This window comes from Lissotriton helveticus, chromosome 9 (genome assembly GCF_964261635.1).
Source record: "Lissotriton helveticus chromosome 9, aLisHel1.1, whole genome shotgun sequence".
In the NCBI taxonomy this organism is placed as follows: Eukaryota; Metazoa; Chordata; class Amphibia; order Caudata; family Salamandridae; genus Lissotriton; species Lissotriton helveticus.
This window is the reverse complement of record NC_136070.1, coordinates 1,048,429,551-1,048,448,573: the sequence shown is the minus strand read 5'-3', so window position 1 is coordinate 1,048,448,573 and position 19,023 is coordinate 1,048,429,551. Positions and strand designations below refer to the sequence as shown.

General features: G+C 45.5%; 1 protein-coding gene across 5 annotated transcripts in view; it reads right to left on the bottom strand.

Annotated features, from left to right (window-relative positions):
- The window catches only part of ATP2B2 (ATPase plasma membrane Ca2+ transporting 2), a 1,528,737-nt gene that overhangs the window by 258,602 nt on the left and 1,251,112 nt on the right, over positions 1-19,023 (bottom strand). For all 5 annotated transcript variants that reach the window (XM_078661398.1, XM_078661399.1, XM_078661400.1 and 2 more), the window contains one exon: positions 1,013-1,247. In XM_078661398.1, the coding sequence (XP_078517524.1) occupies positions 1,013-1,247 (235 nt within the window). The remainder of the gene's footprint in view (positions 1-1,012; positions 1,248-19,023) is intronic.

Below are 19,023 nucleotides of genomic sequence, written 5' to 3'. Positions count from 1 at the left end.
TCTCCGTTTGGTTCAGCTTAAGATTCTTCATCGAGTCTATGTCACTGGTCCGCGTCTGGTTACGATGGGCTTTTCTTCGGATGGGCTATGCAAGCGTGGATGTGGCTTGAGTGCGACTTTTTTGCATATCCTTTGGGAGTGCCCGGTTATAGCTGCTTATTGGACTGCTGTGCTTGAGGTGATGACTGCTGTTACGGAGGTGGCCCTGCGACCGGAGCCTCGCAGATGTCTGTTGAATGTATGGGAACCCACTGACTACTCTGTGGCCCAGACCAGATGGGCTACCCTTGGTTACATGATTGCGAAGCGGGATGTCGCGCAACTCTGGGGCGCTTCCAGGCCCCCTGAGGTCTCGAGGTGGGAGGACAATATGGACTGGTCCATGTTTCGTGAAAAGACGGTTTATGTGGCCAGGGGCAGACCCAGGGCGTGGACGAAGGTTTGGGGCCAGTGGAATGATTATCGTGGGGGTATTTGCACCCCTCCCCTTGAAAACACTGCTGAGATTGTCCTTTCTCCCTAGACTAGAGTTCCCGGAACCTTTCCGTAAGGTTTTTTATACTTCCGGTTCTCCCCGCTGCTCCCCTCCCCCCCCCTCCCCGACTTGATTGGAGCCTCCGGGCTCTGGGTGTGTTCTCCTGATCGTGGAACCGTCCCCTCCGCTCTTTGGGCTGACCTTAATTATCGTCCATTCGCCTTTAGTGTTTATGTTTTCTTTTTGTAAAAATAAAAATACAAATTGTTCTGTGATGTCTATAGAGTAACGCTCTGTACTTGAGCTGTACCTATCCACGGGTGTATATTTTCTTACATGCATTTTGCCTTGTTATTAGCGGCCAGCCCGTGAGGTTGTAGGCCCATTCTTGTACTTTTCTATGCTTACTCCAATAAAGGTTTTGGAAAAAAAAAAAAAAAGAATGAGGTAATAGAAGGCAGGGGAGGGTTGTCTGGCAACTAGGACCATACATTAGAATGTTCTTGAATAAATTGAGTAATTACCCTTTACACTTACCTCTGGCCTAACCGGGTCTTCAATGCCAACCACAGCAATACATGTCAGGTCAGTTAAAATGTCATTTTCACTGTCCCAATCTGGCTCTGGAGTGCTAGGAAAGTCCCGAAAGGCAATACAGATTGTTCGTAGTCCATCACAGGCCATTGGCTCAATAACCTTTTTCACCATCTCATCCCGGTCACGAGGTCTAAAGATTCGAGGTTCACCAGCGGAATCTAAAATTCTGGAACACCTGAAAAAGAAAATAATTTGTGTTTATTCTATTTGTGCACATGGGATACAATAACCATGTATTTATTCACATTAAACGGACACTTTTTTCTAGATATTTAGCAACGGTTGGGAAATTCATGATTGGGTAGTTAATTCACATTTTAATAGACTTAAATAAGCAAAATCATCAATGCTAGAGGGCATTTAGAAATTATTTTTAATCAAAGATGCTACAGAAAAACGGATTTTCGAATCATTTTTATTATGTCAATGCTTGTTTAAATTGCCATCGCAGAACATGCTTACATAAGATTTGCTTTGAATGTTTGTCTTTGTACAAACGTGCCAGAAGGGAGGAGACAGCAAGACAAGATAGCGAGAATAGAAAAACACAAAAAAGCAAAAGTAAACCATGTTAATAAATAGGGTTCAGAATATGTGCTATAAAAACATATTTACTCCTACCTTAATATGTGCATATATTTAAAAGATTCATATATTTCTGAAGCACAAAATAAGCATTATTCAAAATCTAAATACCAAAATGTAAAAAAAAACATGATATCATCTCAAGATCGCAGGGGACTATTAACAAAGGATAGGCGATAAACTTATTGCCGCTTTAGCGTCCGTTTATGGGCGAAAAGCGGCGATAAGTTTATTGTGGATATCAGCAAGGCCACGCTAGCGCGTATTTTGCTGATTTTGGCCCCATTTCCAGCACGCCTAACTTCCCATCGCTAATGAGATGCAAACTAGGCGTGTCTGTGGAAACAACATGAGTGAATATCGCAAAGGCAGCTTTGCGATATTTACAACGTGGGGAAGCGATTATTTTAATTGCGCTAAGTATGCCTTAATGAAGGGATTTAACGTCTGTTATATTCCTGACTAAGGCATACCTAACATGGGAGGTGGATTCCTGTGATTCGACCACAGGGTCGTATCATCAAGCATATCGCCGTTTTACATGGAACATCGCTGGAAAACCAGCGATGTTCCATGGAAAAGGGCGATATCGCTGGAATGTAGATCGCCATGACGCTAAGCGTTGTTAATACAAAGCTAGACTGGCAAAATATTCCAGCGTTTGAAAAAAATGCAGTATACAAGGTCAGCCATAATTATCGCTGCCTGTTGCAAATATGCCCAGTAGTTACTTACAATTAATGCACTCCCCTCAAATAGTATAATAATTTGTTTATCTAAGAAATCTAATAATGTATCTCACTCTCGCTTTACCTCCCTTATAGCCCTGTTTAGGGGTGTTGTTTTGTTGGAGTGAGGAAAACTTGCAAACTTGCCTGTTACCCTTGGGAGAGACTGTCCGCTACTGCGCTTCGCCGTCAGGAGCAAGCACCTATCTGGAGACACGCTGTGAGCTGTGACCTTGGGCAATATTGTGCAGGATAAACAACCGGGCACACAACGCTAGCAGGGACTCGATCTACCAGGAGTCTCTGCTTTACCACGCACACCTGGTCCCGCGATCTGCCGCCAGCCAGGCCCACGGGATACAGAAGGTAGGATAAAAACCATCTGGTGCTATAACTCCCTGGGTGTTGTTTTGTTGGAGTGAGGAAAACTTGCGAACTTGCCTGTTACCCTTGGGGGAGACTGTCCGCTACTGCTTGCCGCACCCGCCTCGCGGGTGCCGCTTCGCCGTCAGGAGCAAGCACCTATCTGGAGACACACTGTGAGCCGTGACCTTGGGCAGTATTGTGCAGGATAAACAACCGGGCACACAACGCTAGCAGGGACTCGATCTACCAGGAATCCCTGCTTTACCACGCAGACCTGGTCCCGCGTTCTGCCGCCAGCCACGCCCACTGGATACCGAAGGAAGGATAAAAACCATCTGGTGCTATAACTCCCTGGGTGTTGTTTTGTTGGAGTGAGGAAAACTTGCGAACTTGCCTGTTACCCTTGGGAGAGACTGTCCGCTACTGCATGCCGCTTCGCCGTCAGGAGCAAGCACCTATCTGGAGACACGCTGTGAGCTGTGACCTTGGGCAGTATTGTGCAGGATAAACAACCGGGCACACAACGCTAGCAGGGACTCGATCTACCAGGAGTCCCTGCTTTACCACGCACACCTGGTCCCGCGTTCTGCCGCCAGCCACACCCACAGGACGTCTCATTGGAAACAAAACAAGGACAGGTACCCGCTGTGAGTCTATAGCAAAGGGTGATTACACCACCTTGCCCCAGCTGTCGTGCAGCCAGTTGTGTCAGTTTTAGATGGCCAGCCAGGGGTGGCATAATACATGCTTCAGCCCCTGGTAGGCCCTGGGTACACCTATGCGCTGGGCACCTAAGGTACACTGTACAGGGACTGATAAGGTGGCCCAGTACCAATTGGTAAATGCACCTAAAGTACATGGTTGTCAATTTAGAGAGAGAACAGCTAGGCTGTGGGTCTGATTAGCAGGCCCACAGCCAGGGAAAGTCGTAAACCAGTGAAGCAAAAAGCAAAAATCTGGGGTGACCATATGATTGCAGACCCCACTCTCCTACACCCGCTAGGCCGGAGCATCCCGGGAGAAGCCCGGGACAAGGGTGGGACCGTTTTTGACCGTTAGTGACCGGTCGAGGCCGGGCTGGGCCACCCCCTTGGCTCTGTGCATTCGTTTACTGGGTTGTTGTCATTCTTGATTTAGGGCCTCTGCATGCTTATTACCAGCTGTAAAAAAGTTTTAAAAAATCATTGCGAGTTGCGCAGTAATTGTTATTCTCTATTATTTTTTACTGTGGCTTAATATGTGTGGCATATATAAGCATTTGTTGATCGCAAAGCATCTGTGACTCTACATTCAATCCTGTTACCTTTAATAGTAAAGAATGGTGAGGCGTAACCCCATGATGCCTCCTCCTGCCCCTAAGCAAAAAGAGGCTGTGAAACCCCAGCTTCCTAGCTTGACAGCAATAGACCGTATGCTCCAGAAAACCATTGGGGTGGTGGCTAGTGCCATAGAAAGCAGAGAGCGTCGCCTCTCGCTTCCTGCGGGTCCTGTACCCCCTTACCCTCTGCCAATATATCAACGTTTTCCATTAATTCACAGGACTCGATATTGGCACCGTCCTTTGCTGCTCTCCCAGGGGGTGGCCATATCTCAGCATCCCAGGATCCAGGCCCAATGACGGGTAATATTTCTCCTGAGACTTCCCCTTTTGCTGTTAGACTATCGCTGACCCCTTCCATCTTTCTAAACGAGGCCATTGCTGATTCTTCATCCCAGGTAGTGGCTCCTATCGATAATGGGAGCTGCAATACGCCAGTAAACACCAGCTCCGCTTCTGGCTCGCAGCTAAGTATCAACAGTGATAGCCCATGTGTAACAACCAGAGGGCAGCTGGCTAGGCGCAAGTCCAAATATGCCACTAAGGAATGCCCAACTGTTAAAAGATGTAAGGGGCTAGTAGAGGGGAACAAACAAAAGAAAGGGCTTGCTAAACATAGTACAACAAAAGGCAAGAACATTCACAGTAATGCAGTTAATGCTGTACCTGCTAAAATTAAGGACACAGGTTTATCAGCCGATGCATGCTTCTGGGAAAGAATAGAGACTCTCTTGGAAAAATACCTTAATGTCCTAGAAAGCAGCAGACTAGCTAGCGGTAATACCACTCTGCCAATTAATATTAGCTCAAATGCAGCGTGTCCTCCCAATGCTGGGAAAGAAATCCCTCTCATTTCGCATATTGAACAAATAATGAAGTTCTTTATCTTGTCAGTGATTGAAAGGCTAAAAGATTTAACAACAAGACTAGATCGATTCGAACAAGGGACCTTGGATAACTTTTTTTCTATAAAGGCCCTAATCAAGTTACACTCTAAAAATAGTCCTGAAGTAGTTCCACGGAAGCAAACCCCATCAGTAGGCTCCTTAGAAATGGGTAAATACACATCCTCAAATCAACAAGGCGACCTAGGGACCCCGAGTAGAACTAATCTCCCACTGAAAGCTGCAACAACGAGTAAAACCGCAGTGTCAGCTGCTATCTCAGATAATGCTAGCAAACCAATAGTCCAATCTTCAACCAAAGGGGATAAGAGGGCTTGCGATAGTGCACCCACACAGGACTTGAAAGACAAGTATATCCACAGCAACGTAGAGGGTCAGAGTAAAGATCTACCTTTAAAGCCTGATCTAGCTCATAGCACAGAAATTAATCCTCCTCTTATTAATTTGCCTCCAGCCTGTATGCCTTATGTAGTTGTTTTGGTGGGAGTCCCATGGCTAACGCCGGATAAAACGGAATCATATACCGAACTCAAAAATAAAACTACATTTTGGCTAAACAACAATAGGCCTCTCCCGAGGGAACTTGATGGTCAGATTCTCCTCGTCAGACGAGTTAGTTGGGTGGGAAGAAGGACGAAGGATATCCCAGGCGATTGCATCGTAGTTAATTTTAGGGATACGTGAGTGGCAAGGCTCATTTGTAACCAGCAGAATGTGCATAGCGATAGTGGAATAAGCACACATGACTTGGGATACTTCTATATCTGCAAGCACAGGACTAACATCAGATGTCGCAAGAATACCACCAAAATGAGCAGACACTTCCTGGATAGCAATCACACCACCAATGACCTACGGTGGACCAGGATAGAACAGGTCACTGCTGGTAATAATATCACCAACCGGCTTTTCGAGAAGGAACAAAGATGGGTCTACTGGCTGGGGACCCACCTCACGGGACTCAATGACGAGATCCCGTGGAACTCTGTGCTCAAATAACTGGACTGGAGCAAGGTCATTTAGCTTGGAATACCAGTAACCCTTTGATATTAATTGCTGAAGTCCTTTAGCTTTCTCCACCTATGCTGAGTATAACCATATAACCCCCTGTGCGAATCATGCTCCATTCTAAGGGACTAGCTACCCCTCTTTTACCATAATATGCCCTCTGAGTCTAGCGCACTCTCACTGTCATTCATTTGTAACCATACCATACTTGGAGTAGTGTATGTTTATTGGGTACCTTATGTGGTCATTTCCCATATAAATGTGCCCTAGTTTCCAACTTTCAATGAACACACTATGTCATCTGTAGCAACTTTCTGAGTTAATTCTATCTCCACAGTTGGGTATTTTCCTTATACACCCAGTTTGCACTTGATGGCGATTTTTGACGCCTAGAGAATAACCGGAGTATATCTACACCTCTTTTTCCGGCCGTTCCATGTTCATTGTCTGTGCTTAGAGTGACCAATAAAGTTTTATCCCCCTGTTTAGAGACGATCGAGCATTTTTGAAGGTAGCGCTCTAGTTTCAAGACGTTCACAGGCTTCCGTGATCTCCTGCTCACTATTGGACCATGGACGAGACTCCGCCCATCTTTGCAAGCGGCCACGCCCATCCAGGAAGTGAGCCGCGCTGCATTCGGAGGGATTTATAATGCTTCCCCGTCCCCGCACATTATCGTCGGGGTCCGGTTGAGGGTGCTTTAGGTTCCGAGAGGGTGCTTGGCGTCGAGGGCGTGAGTTAATTTCCACTGCTCAGACGAATCTTGCGGGCAGCGTCACTTTTCAGATAAGTACCAACCAGTCTATTTCCTAACTCGATTATGTCGTTTTTACTTCCCTACCAACCGAAGGGTGTGCCAAATACGCTACCACCCCCCTCCCGTGACCCATGGTGACGATCGCAATTATCATACAAGTGAGACATTTTAATGTTTGTGTGTTTTTAACAATGACCATACTTGTTGCAGGGTCACTGACCTTTTGATCCATTGATCCTAACTATTAACATGGGGTCCTCTATTAAACACGGCTATTAGCCCACCTGTAGCCCACCACACCCCCGGTAACAACTAGTATTTGGTCCCCCAGGGACAGAGGTTGGTGATAACTATAATGTTAACTCGCAACCCACTGTCCTTCACCTACTACTGGAGCACTATCATCATACTTATAAGAACAAGACTGATTTTAATTGTTTGTCCTGTCTTATATGTTTGTCTATGTCACCTTTTCTTCCACAGGTGCAGTAACCTTGAATTGGTAAGCCTCCTAAACCAGGAGTAACCGGGAAAGAGTATGCTCTTTTCCCTTGCACTTTTTTCATTTTTCACTTTTCACATTCACGTCCCTAGGTAGGGGGGAGCCTTAGGGTGCTCATACCGCCAGGGTTTAGTCCACCTTTTATGTCTTGACGAATGCCTGGTAAACTCACACCGTTTTAAGGCAGAAACATGTTGACTGATAATAGGAATGTATGGAATTATCCAAACAATTAATTTTGGACCATTTTCCAACACTATAATTTTAATTATGTCCCAGTGATCAAGTAATAAATAATTTTTTGAAACACTTAGGACATTTTTACCTTCACCACCACTTAATTAATTTCACTTCACGCCTGTACTCACAAAAAATCTGGTCCGCAGTAGATCTGGTGTCGCAGCACACTGGAGAGGCACTTGGCCTCTTCAGTGGGGCCCGATGATGAAGCATGTCATCAACCAGGTTGGTGAGTGAGGGCTTTCTTAACTGACCTAAGTGAGGCCAGTTGCTTATAGAATTTTCTCTGCTCCATGAGTGGTTCTTCGTGTTCCATAGAACACTCTTTTCTTGTTTGCTTAAACTTAACCGGGGACTAAGAGTGATTTCTTAATTTTTTCCCAGCCTCTCTTTTTGTTGTTGGATACTTCTATTCACAGCCACCAAGTTGCCATCAGGGACAGGGCAATGGCGACCAATTCTGGCGAGGACTAGTTAGCGACTTCCATCTTTATCCAAACCCTGACTTTTGCAGAGGTATTGACTATTACCGAACCAATTTTCGTTATTGTCATAGCGATTATTCGCTCTTGTATTCCTTGCCTGTCCTAGATGACAACAGAAGGCCTTATGGGTGTATGTCTCCAACTAGACTCTTTGGGTTCTCTCCCACCCCCCCAACCTAATTCCATCTGAAATAATATACCCGGGTGTTAGGCTTGAGTTAGCACCCCACACTGAGGAAATTAATTGTGGTGGTATGATCGTGAGGGAACTAGATAATAACCTCAATAACCCCATGACTAGACCTGGCCCATCTAACGGCAAGGACATATTTATTGCCTCTTTAGACACATCTATGTCCTCTGCAGCTCTATCTGTTACTCAGGGCAATGTCCTTCCACTGCATGTTCTCTCGCCATTTCCTATGGCAATTGAGCCTGCAGGAGAACAACTGATACTACATAATGAACGACCTATCTGCTCATGGGATTCAGAGGTGGCTGATAGGCCAACAATGAGGATTGTTAGCTGGAATATAGCTGGTATTGCTAGGAAGATACAGCCTGATTCATGTACGGGCCGTTTTGCGTGGCCCTAATAGCGAATCATAGCGACTCGCTATTGAGGACACGCAAAACGGCATTCATGTAGGAATTGCTAAATCAATAGCGATTCCTACATGTTCTCTATTTGCGAGTAGCAATTTGCTACTCGCAAAAAAAGGAATTACTCCCCATTCATTCCTATGGGCCAAAAGGCCCATAGGAATGAATGGGGAGTATCCCTTATTTGCGAGTAGCAATTTGCTACTCGCAAATCAGATAGCGATTTTAAGGGTGCCAGGGGTGTCCAAAGGACACCCTGTAGCACCCCTAAAATGCACATTTGAACAGGTGTTGCGCACACACATGTCCAAAGGACATGTGTGTGTGCAACATGCAACTTAGAAAAATGCTTTTAAAAGCATTTTTCTATGTTTTTGCTATTTACCGAGAGGTCTGACCTCTCGGTAAATAGCGGCCCAATTTTGCTAAATCGCAATTTTTGCAAGTGTTATGAATAGCATTTAAGGAATCTCTAATCCTCGCATATTTGCTATTTCCTCATTAGCGATTTTTGCATTTGGGATTGTGAATCCCAAATGCCAAAATTGCACTCGCAAAAGGCAAGATTCTGAGAATCTTGCCCTTTGCGAGTGCAATTTTGCTTCATGAATCAGGCTGATAGATCTCCCAGACTGGACCACCCTGGTGGAGTCTTATACGATTTGTATCTTCCAGGAGACTTGGATCCTGGAACCTATTCATAAGGTTGGGTACACTACATATTTTCTACCTGCAGTCCTGCCATCAACGGGGAGGGGTCGGCCCTCGGGTGGGCTCCTCATTTGGGTGAGCATTTCCCTGGGTTGTAGCATTATACAAAAGCAATGCAACTCACCAGACATTCTTTTTTTTTTTTTATTCTTTTTTTTTTCAGATTAATGAAACAAACACGGCCAATGAGTTACATGTTAGAGTCTGTTACAACACCAGAAATACAAAGACATTGTGATATAATCTTAACAGATACAGCTGCTGGAGAATAATTTTTTATTCTATATCTTCTACGCCAGTCTGTTGGGCTAGCGGGGGCTCACAGATGTTACCTCATTCCAGCACGACCACACCTACCCCCATTTCCGTGTGCACCCTCGAGCCGTGTACACAGTTTTTTCCTGCAGCATACACCAGTCCATGTCATTTTGCCAGTCTACTAGTTTCGGCGGGGTAGGGGCACCCCATAATCGGGCGATGTTTCTTTTTGCCACCATTTGTCAAAGTGTGACCCAAATTTTCCATTTGGCAGGCAGGTCTGTGGGCTCCCAGATGTTCAAGAGGCATCTCTTAGCCTCTGGGCGTATATCCACACCCCATACTTCTTGCATGCACTGCACCACACGTCTCCAGAATCTTCGCACCATTGGGCAATCCCACAGTATATGGAAGAAAGAGCCCGTCTCACCACAGTCCCTCCTGCATAGCCCCTCCCCCCTCCCCATTAACTGTAGTCTTTTGCAGGAGATGTACACCCTAGGGGAAGCCACCGCATAAATCCATTCCTCTTCGTCGATCTCTAACCTATCAGCAACCCATCTCTCTTTAAGGGGAAGGAGCGCGTCAGGGGGATTATTAATCAATTTTTTATATGTGAGGAGATGCCGTGTTCTGGCATGTGCCCATCTAGCAGTCTGTCCTCGAGCGGGGAGGCTTGAGGTATTTTTGTCCCTGGCGGTATGTTTGACTGGAGGGAGTGTCTGATTTGCATGTACCTGAAGTATTCAGTTTGTGCTAATTCGTATGTTTCTTGCAAGTGGACGAAGGAATGAACCCCCTTGGGACCACACAAGTCTTTAATCTGTGAGATACCAATGAGGTCCCAGTTGTGGAACCCCTTCATGCGTCCCAAGTTACCCAGTTTTTTGGACGCCCATAGTGGAGTAGCCATGGTAAGGGTATTTGACCAACCGAGCTTTCGCTGCGCTATGTGCCATATTTGCACTGAGTATTTTGTCGGTCCTGTGAGTTGATATTTACCAGGTTTGGAATAGAGTGCAATTTCATAATTCCCCCCGGGAAGTAGCCATCTGTTCATCCCATAACCCGGGTCGCAACCGTCGCTATATGTCCCTTGGTTAATCGCAGAGAGGTGCGCGGCCCAGTAATATTTGCGGATGTCAGGGAGGGCTATCCCTCCATCATACCATCCCAGTGTAAGTTTATGTAATGCTATTCTAGGCGTGCCTGCCCAGAGGAGGTCTCGTTGCGCCGCTTCAATCGCTACAAAATAGGAGTTAGGTATCAGGTCCGGATAATTTTGAAGGGCATAGAGAAGTCTTGGCAGTGCCATCATTTTAAAAAGGGCCGCGCGGCCCAACAGGGACAATGGAAGTTGCTGCCAAGATTTAGCATCGCGTTGGAGCCGTCGCAGGGGCAGTAGTAGATTCCTTTCATAAATCTTAGACTTATCGGTGGAGACAAAGACTCCAAGATATTTGAAACCATCCTCCGCCACTGTGATTGGGCAGGTGCTGGGGAGTATTGGGGGGTTGCCATGGAGGACGTAAAGGTGAGATTTGCTCCAGTTGATACGGAATTCAGAATTCCTCCTGAAACTCGTGAAAATATCAAGTGCCGCCAAGATGGACCTTTGTGGTCACCAGACATTCTTAGGATCTTATTTAGAGGACCAGCCAGGGGGAGATCTCTTCATATATTTAATGTATATGCCAGGGGCACTAAATGTAGTTCCCTATCCCCCACACTAGCACTGCTAGAAAAAGCTCTTAGAGATTGTTGCGATGGTACGCAGGTACTGGTTGCGGGGGACCTGCACGTTTGAGCCTCTTGCGACAGAGGACATCCTAGATCTTACTGAGGATGACTCAAGGAGGGATATACCAATGTTAGCGATTCAACCAATAAAAAGATGGACGCCAAGGGCTATTCAGTTGAATGCTCTGACTTTGGAGTTCGGTCTTAGAGCAACAAATGGAAGAACTGTTTCAGACCCCTTAGGAGCTCACAGATACAATAGGGCCAACCACACGTCAAGGATTGATTATATTCTCCTTGACACAACGCTTTGGCAATTTGTCCAGGATATGGCAATAATACCAACTGTAGACAGTGATCACAAATTGCTGTCTTTAAGTTTAAAGCACTTGTGGCCACGCCAAAATGACTGAGTACTTCTAAGTAAGGTAAAGTCCACCTCAAAAATTCTTCCATCTAACTGTGGAAGGCGCCTTATATGGTGCAAAGTTGCCGTTGTTGAAGAGAAAACTCAAGCTATAGAAGCATTATTGACAACCACACAAAGCAAGTTAGAGGTGTCCCTCCTAGAAGGATAGAGCTACATAAATGTTTCAGGATACCATAAAGGCGATAGGAAATTTATTCCTGGTACAAACACGAGGGGGCGGGGTAAAAGGGCACCTGAGGCCTAAGGCCAAGCAGGGATGGTTTACGCCCAAATGCAGACAAAAGAAGTCTGCCTTAATTAGGGCAGTCAAGGTGAAGTCGCAACCCCTGATCCAGCATGCCAGGAAAGAGTATAATTTGGCGGTAACAAATGCCAAAAAGGAGTGGGATTATTTGTACTGGCAAACACTAAAAGAGGCCAGCGCTGGGCGGGATGCAGGTCGCTTTTGGAGCACCATAAGAGCAAGTAACAGGCCTGATAGTGACCTTATCACCTGTAATATTACTGATCAGGCGTGGTTTGATCACTTCTCCAAATTGTATTCTTGTCAGCTAGGGGTTTCTATTGATTCCGCTCCACGTAGTCCCCAAACACCCTCACAAGAAAACATTCTATTCCCGTTTACAGCCAAGGAGGTTGAATATGCGATTAGTTGTATTGTGCCCCAAAAGGCAGCTGGCCCGGACGGCATCTCCGGGGATCTGCTTCGTTCTAAACTGGAAAAATGGGGGAAGCTTATTCACACTCTACTTATCGCTATTGATAAAGGTGCCGCTATTCCCAAATCATGGAAGGGGGCTGAGGTCGTCCCTCTCTTTAAAAAGGGCCAGAGGGACGACCCCTCTAACTATCGCCCTATAAGTTTACTAGATTCTACCCAGAAGATCGTGGGAAAGGTGCTACTTGAGAGAATCTTACAATGGGCAAAAGACAACGAGATTCTCTCCAACTATCAAGCAGGTTTCAGGGCTGGCACCGGGACAATAGAGCAGGCCTTTAGATTATTGCTAATCTATTGGAAAGTGGTGGTTATAGGCAAAGGCAGTCTTTATCTTGCAATTATTGATTTAAAGACTGCCTTTGACCTTGTGCCTAGAGGGCGTCTTTGGGGTATGCTGTCTGATATGGGGATTCCTTCCAACATCTTGTCTATCCTAGTGAGGCTCTACGAAGGAACCTTCGCACAAGTGAGGTGGGGCACCGAGGGTCAGAAAACCAACAGAATCCCGGTGGAGAGAGGGGTCGCCAGGGATGTGTTCTTGCTCCCTCCCTTTTTTCACTTTATGTGAATGAGGTGGTTGAGCATTTGTTAGAAAAACCATCAGATGCTCCAACCCTAGTGGGGGAGCTAATTCCCACCCTCTTATTTGCCGATGATACGCTTTTAATATCTAAGACCCCGGTGGGCCTCCAAAGCCTCCTAGTTAACTTTCAGGCTTTTTGTACCAATCGTGGCCTAGTAATAAATACAGACAAAACGAAGTATTTGGTGCTGAACCCCCCGAAAAAACTTGGGCGACCCTCGGTACTAAACCATGTATCCCTGGAGAGGGTCACTGTATTCGATTACCTAGCTATTCGCATTTCGGACACCATGCAGTGGACCCCACATCTCTGCAAAATGTTGTTAAATCATAAGAGGGTTACGGGGGCGCTCCTTAAAGAACAGCGCTCCTCTTTGACCAGACCGATCGCCCCTGTTATTGACATCTACAAGGCGAAGGGTGTTAGCTCTGCCTTGTATGGGGCAGAGCTTTGAGGTACCTCTAGTGTAGACCACTTGACAAGGTCTGAAAATAAGGTCTTAAGGGACATTATGTCACCCCCGCAGAGCACTCCAATGATGCCCTTACTGCTTGATTTAGGATGCCATTCTATCAATGATCTGGCAAAACTCCGGCCGCTGCTCTTATGGGCCCGGCTATGGCGAGTACCAGAACTTGCTAAGTATGCGAAGGGGTTAGCAGAAGTCATGTCAATGGAAGGATGGCATAAAATAAAATGGCTTAAGGATGTAAAATCTTTATTTGGCAAGCTAGGCCTTAATGAAGCAGGGGATAGCCGGTCTTCTCCCCCTAAAGCGACTCTTAAGACCCTTTACTGGAAATGGGTCGCTTCCAGAATTTGCACTAACCCAAACCTTGGCAGATAGACAGATGAGTTCCTAAGGCATAAGGATGTGCCATCTCGGGAACTATACCTAGACATCGTTTGGAAATCCTACGACAGGGCTTTAAACTTTAGGTTTAGGGTAGGGGCACTTCCAGTGCGCGCTCTAACTGCTCACTGGAACCCCCCGGCCCAAACAACATCTTTTTGCCCCATCTGCCCAACTAGAATAGAATCTGTAGCCCATATCCTGTTTGCCTGCCCGGCATACGTGTAGCCAAGACAAAGGTGGCTCAAACCTATATGTCGGGCTATGGGTACTAGGCACTCAAATGAGGCACTTCGCATTTTAATGTCAGACACACGGTCACTGTACGTTTGTGGTATTTCTAAATTTTTATCGTGGACATGGTCCATTAGAGCTAAAAGGCTAATACATAATGTTTAATTTGCAGTTTTTAAAGAGTACGGTCAAATTTTAATTCTGAATTGTGATCTTATACTTCTTGTTTTAAAGCTTAAAAACGTTTGGAGCACATGGTCTATTAAAACTTGCCCCTATGTAAATGTGTTTTATAAAATGTGATGCTTTTATGATATGATTTTATCGAATAAAGCATTATGAACTATTATTTCAACCTCAAGTCATAATATAGTAGAAGGAAACATAAGTGTTTTTCATTGTTATTTCGTGTTATTACTATCAACATTTTCATATGATGCACACAAACTTTAAGTTTGACAAGGTCAGGAAATAGTGAACATGTCCTTATGAGAATAATACCAAAAGCACATACAAAAAGGAGCTTTGGGTCAGCCCCGTATAGCCATTTGTTTGCTTAGATCAGCCCTCCTCAGTCACTGCTTGAAGAAAATGTCATTCCCACTGTGGAAAAGGCCAGAGGATTATTTAAGTCTTGCTGTTTGTTATTGTCAATTAAATGTTATGTCATATTGATGTACACCTATTACACTGTAAGTGAAACCTTCCTGTCACGTTTTTCGTCTCTTTGGACTTTGCACTGCGGGTATTTTATAACTAAGCTGTTTGATACCTAATTGTGATGTTTGCTCTTACATGTGTTTAAGCAACGAGGACCCTAAGGTTGACATTATGCAATCTCGTTTATTGCCACTACTCACTGCAGCTCTTTTAAAGAACTTAGAGCACAAGAATTCCAATTCAATAAAAGCATAGACCCCCCATCCATCATCATCCTTGTTTGCTCTGATGCTCCTGAAGATAAGTACTTGTGCGAAGAGAGCTATTAGTCAGTTGAAAATAAGGGTTTGTGAATATTAATGATGTTGATACAGGATAAAAAAAATTTTTTGACAGTTTAAGCTCTCTGGTGTGTTTGTTTTTTATAGGTAGCATGTCACTAGGAGCGGCCGTTTTAGGTTGTTCGGCTAACCAGGTAGAATTGAGTGTTTTTTCACAGCTTGACAGATTGGGGAGCTGTTGACATTTTAAGATTGATTTTGGCAGTTTCAGCTGAGGAGAAATTTTAGCGACGAAGGTGGAGGTTGTTTTGAGTTGTCATGGTTGGACTTAGAGTTAAATTGAGAATTGTATGGTTTAATCTAGGTGAATTATAGGATATTGAATATGTATATAATTCCTACGGTTGATGTTGTGTTTTTTGGAATTGAAGACTCTGAATATTGACTATTAAATTATTTCAAAAGTAGTAAGGATGAGTGAGGGGAGGATTCAGTCAGGAGAGGAATCCTTGTTAGAGGATAAGTTAAAGGGTATAATTGAGAGAATGTCTACTGAGATTGGTAGTAGGCATAAGGCATAGATCATCTCAGGGCCCTCTCCGTGCTCCACCTACCCCCCACGTCACTGGCAGTACGCACACATCAACTCCAGAACCTACAGAAAAAAACAGATAAACCCTCAATTCCTCATCCCCGGAGCAGTCAAGCAACAATCAGCTACCCAAACTTAGACATGATGCAAAGAAAAAACATATAGCATTAAACCGTTTCCCACTAACAGTGGGCTTGTGAAAGGGGGTAAGCAAGCCACACAGTCAACATGCATCATCGACCCTTCCCATCCTGTACAATCACAGCTAGGCAGCCACATTATACACGTTGGCACCACAAGACAGGGGTGCATACCAGGGCCCCCCTTTGCTGACACACCCCACACAGGTCCACCCCCGGAACAGTCCGGGCAACAACCAAGGACTAAAGCCCTCACCCCATTCAAGGATTTCCTGCCCCTGGAGTAAGAGTCATTAGTATGGCAATAATCAGCATGACAAAGAGGTACCCACTGGGCACGGCCCACAACCCAGGGTCCCCCACGCACAGTCACTTGATAGTTCCACAGAGTCCAGGGCCGCCGCCCACTGCCGCCCTCCCATAGGTCTACCTTACCAATCTCAAGTGACAGATTCAGAGCAGTCCATCCGCCATCTGTGGAGTTACTGGCAGCATATCCCACTTGTCCAAAGAGGGATCATTAGAGGTAGAATCTACCAATTGCATATCGGAATGAGTCCCAGTGTCTCTGCTTGGGTTGGAGTTGCGGTCAAGCTCCGTGGCTGCCAGCAGGGCAGTTTCTCTGTCCTGTTCCATCTGGGCCCTCCTGGGATGCAGCACCTGGCTCGTAGGAGATCAGTCTCTGCACCGCCTCCTCAGATGCCCCCCATGGCAAAGGATGTCTTTCCGGCATACCGTGGGTCCCACCCTCCATACAATATTTGTCCAGTCACTCCCAGACATCAGCAGGTGTCGGAAAGAAATATGTGCTCCCATCTACTATGATCAGCAGCTTAGTAAAGAACAAGAGAGAATATCAGAGTCCTGCTTTCTGCAGCTCTCATTTTACCCCAAAAAAGGATTCTCTTTTGGCGTGCATGGCCGCAGGGAAGTCAGAGAACAAGTCACAGCTGTGTTGTCCACTCCAATAGGGCCATCAGTGAAAGCCTTCTGTAGTAGAATACTGCAATCCTGGTAATATAGTAGAACCACTTGAGTACAGTCAAGGGCAAAAAATTGGGTAATTACTGCGGAAGCAGTCATGTCGGCCTCATCTGTAACCTCCAGCATTCCTACGATCCACTCATTATTGCATCAATTGCAGACCTTCGCGTCCTCTGTGCTGCCCTCCAGTATTTGCAAAGTTCTTGCTTTGACTATTGGCCCCTTCACGGTTGATTCACCATTTTATTAACATTAAATTGTGAGGAGAATTCGTTGGGATTGGATTTGTTAAAAAGATGACATGTGCCAATATTTTGTTCTCCTGATGGTGTATACATGACCATTGGACCACAGGTGGCCCGTGCAAAGCAATGTTTCCCAAAAGATGCTCCCCTTCTCGTGGAGTTCAAGAATGTGCCATGCACATTGTGGGCTGCAGGGGACACGGATGTGGGGTTGCTCCAGATCCCACCGGTCTCCATCCAGATAAAGGATAACGCCAAATTGCCATGCATTCCCCAGTACAAGATCTCGCAGGTAGAAGAAAAGGCTTTGTTACAAATAATACAGGATTGGATTAAGTCTGGTGTGGTTGAAGAAACAGTGGCGAATGTGTGCAATAGCCCTATTCTTTCTATTCTTAAAAAAACACCCTTGGTTTCTTTTGATGCCCACCCTGATGTTTACGGCTTTGTGATAGCACTTAGAGAGGTAAACAAAATAGACGTTCCCCAATACCCTGTGTTCCCAGACATTACCACGATCTTGACAATGATTTCCCGTCAGCAAAATTATTTTCCATGATCGATTTAAAGAATGCTTTCTTTAGCATACCAATCCATACAGATAGCAGATATCTGTTTGGGTATGCAATAGCCGGTCGGAGCTTTAGATTCTGCTGTGCTCCACAAGGCTATACAGAAAGTCCTAATATTTATAGCCGAGCTTTGAAAGCTCAATTAGATTCTTTGGAGCATCCTCCCAGTAATGTGCTGTTGCAGTACGTTGACGACCTCCTTGTGGCCTCGGACACTGAGGATGGTTGCAAAGAAGCCACAGTTATATTATTGTTACATTTAGCACACCATGGACACATGGTGTCACTCTTGAAATTTCAATATTGTCAAAAGGAGGTCACCTATTTAGGTTACCTACTGTCGAAGGAGGGTTGCAGACTAACACCTGAACGCATAGCTGCTCTTACTAATATGCCTGTTCCTAAGACCCAACGCGAGGTAGGCATGTTCATTGGCATACCCTCAAATTGTTGGCACTGGATCCCTAACTATTCTCTACTAACAAAACCCCTTCTTTACCTGACTACCAAAGATGTGCATGAACCCCTGCCTCGGACATCCGCATGCCAGCAAGCTTTTGAGCAATTAAAGGTTGCGCTTTGCTCCAATCCTGTGCATGGTACTCCTGATTAGCAGAAGCCTTTTGTGCTCTACGAACACGAGGCGGATGGTTGCGTGCTTTCTGTTCTAACACAGGGTTTTGGTGGTAAGCAGACACCCTGCGCTTATTTCTCTGCTAAGCCTGATAACGGTGCCAGAGCTCTCCCGAGCTGCCAAACAGCTGCTGTAGCGGTGGCAGTTTCTATCAGACAATCGGCAGGGCTCATTCTTGATACTGATCTCACAGTAATGGTACCTCATGCTGTCCCTTACTCAACTCACAAACCCTAAGAAGGGCAACCAACTTTGCAGCTTGAGCCGATTGGTATGGGAGACGGGATGTCTTAACTACAGTGTGTAACGTTGTGATTGCATAGGCTGCAGTGGTGGTGCCATCAGGTAGTTTGAAACAAGAGCCATCAACATTGGGGGTCAGATAAGGGAACATCAGTCGGGTCTACCCGTTCTTTCGTTTGTTACTCAGTCTGAAATAAAGAATAATGGACATCAGTGTCCTTTTCTTCCGAAGCGAGGGGTAGTAACGTGGCTGGGTTCAGACTCAGAGTGGCACATCATTTGATGGTAATGTGCGGAGCAAACAAAGTTAATTCATATCCTGTCAGACGCGCATTAGGAAGGTGCTGCATCTTTGTCTTATTCAAGGGGTGTTTTTAGACTTTAGTGATCAGGACTTATCATAGGAGGGTGGCGTTCATTTGTTTGTTAACAGGTTTGTCACTAACTTGCTTCCCAAGATTGCAACTAGGTTACAGGCTTCGGAAAGCACTTGGTCGACCTAATTTCCATCAGTGATTTTGAGTATGGCACAGTACTACGAGCATAGAGAGAATGAGGACAAAGAAAAGGTG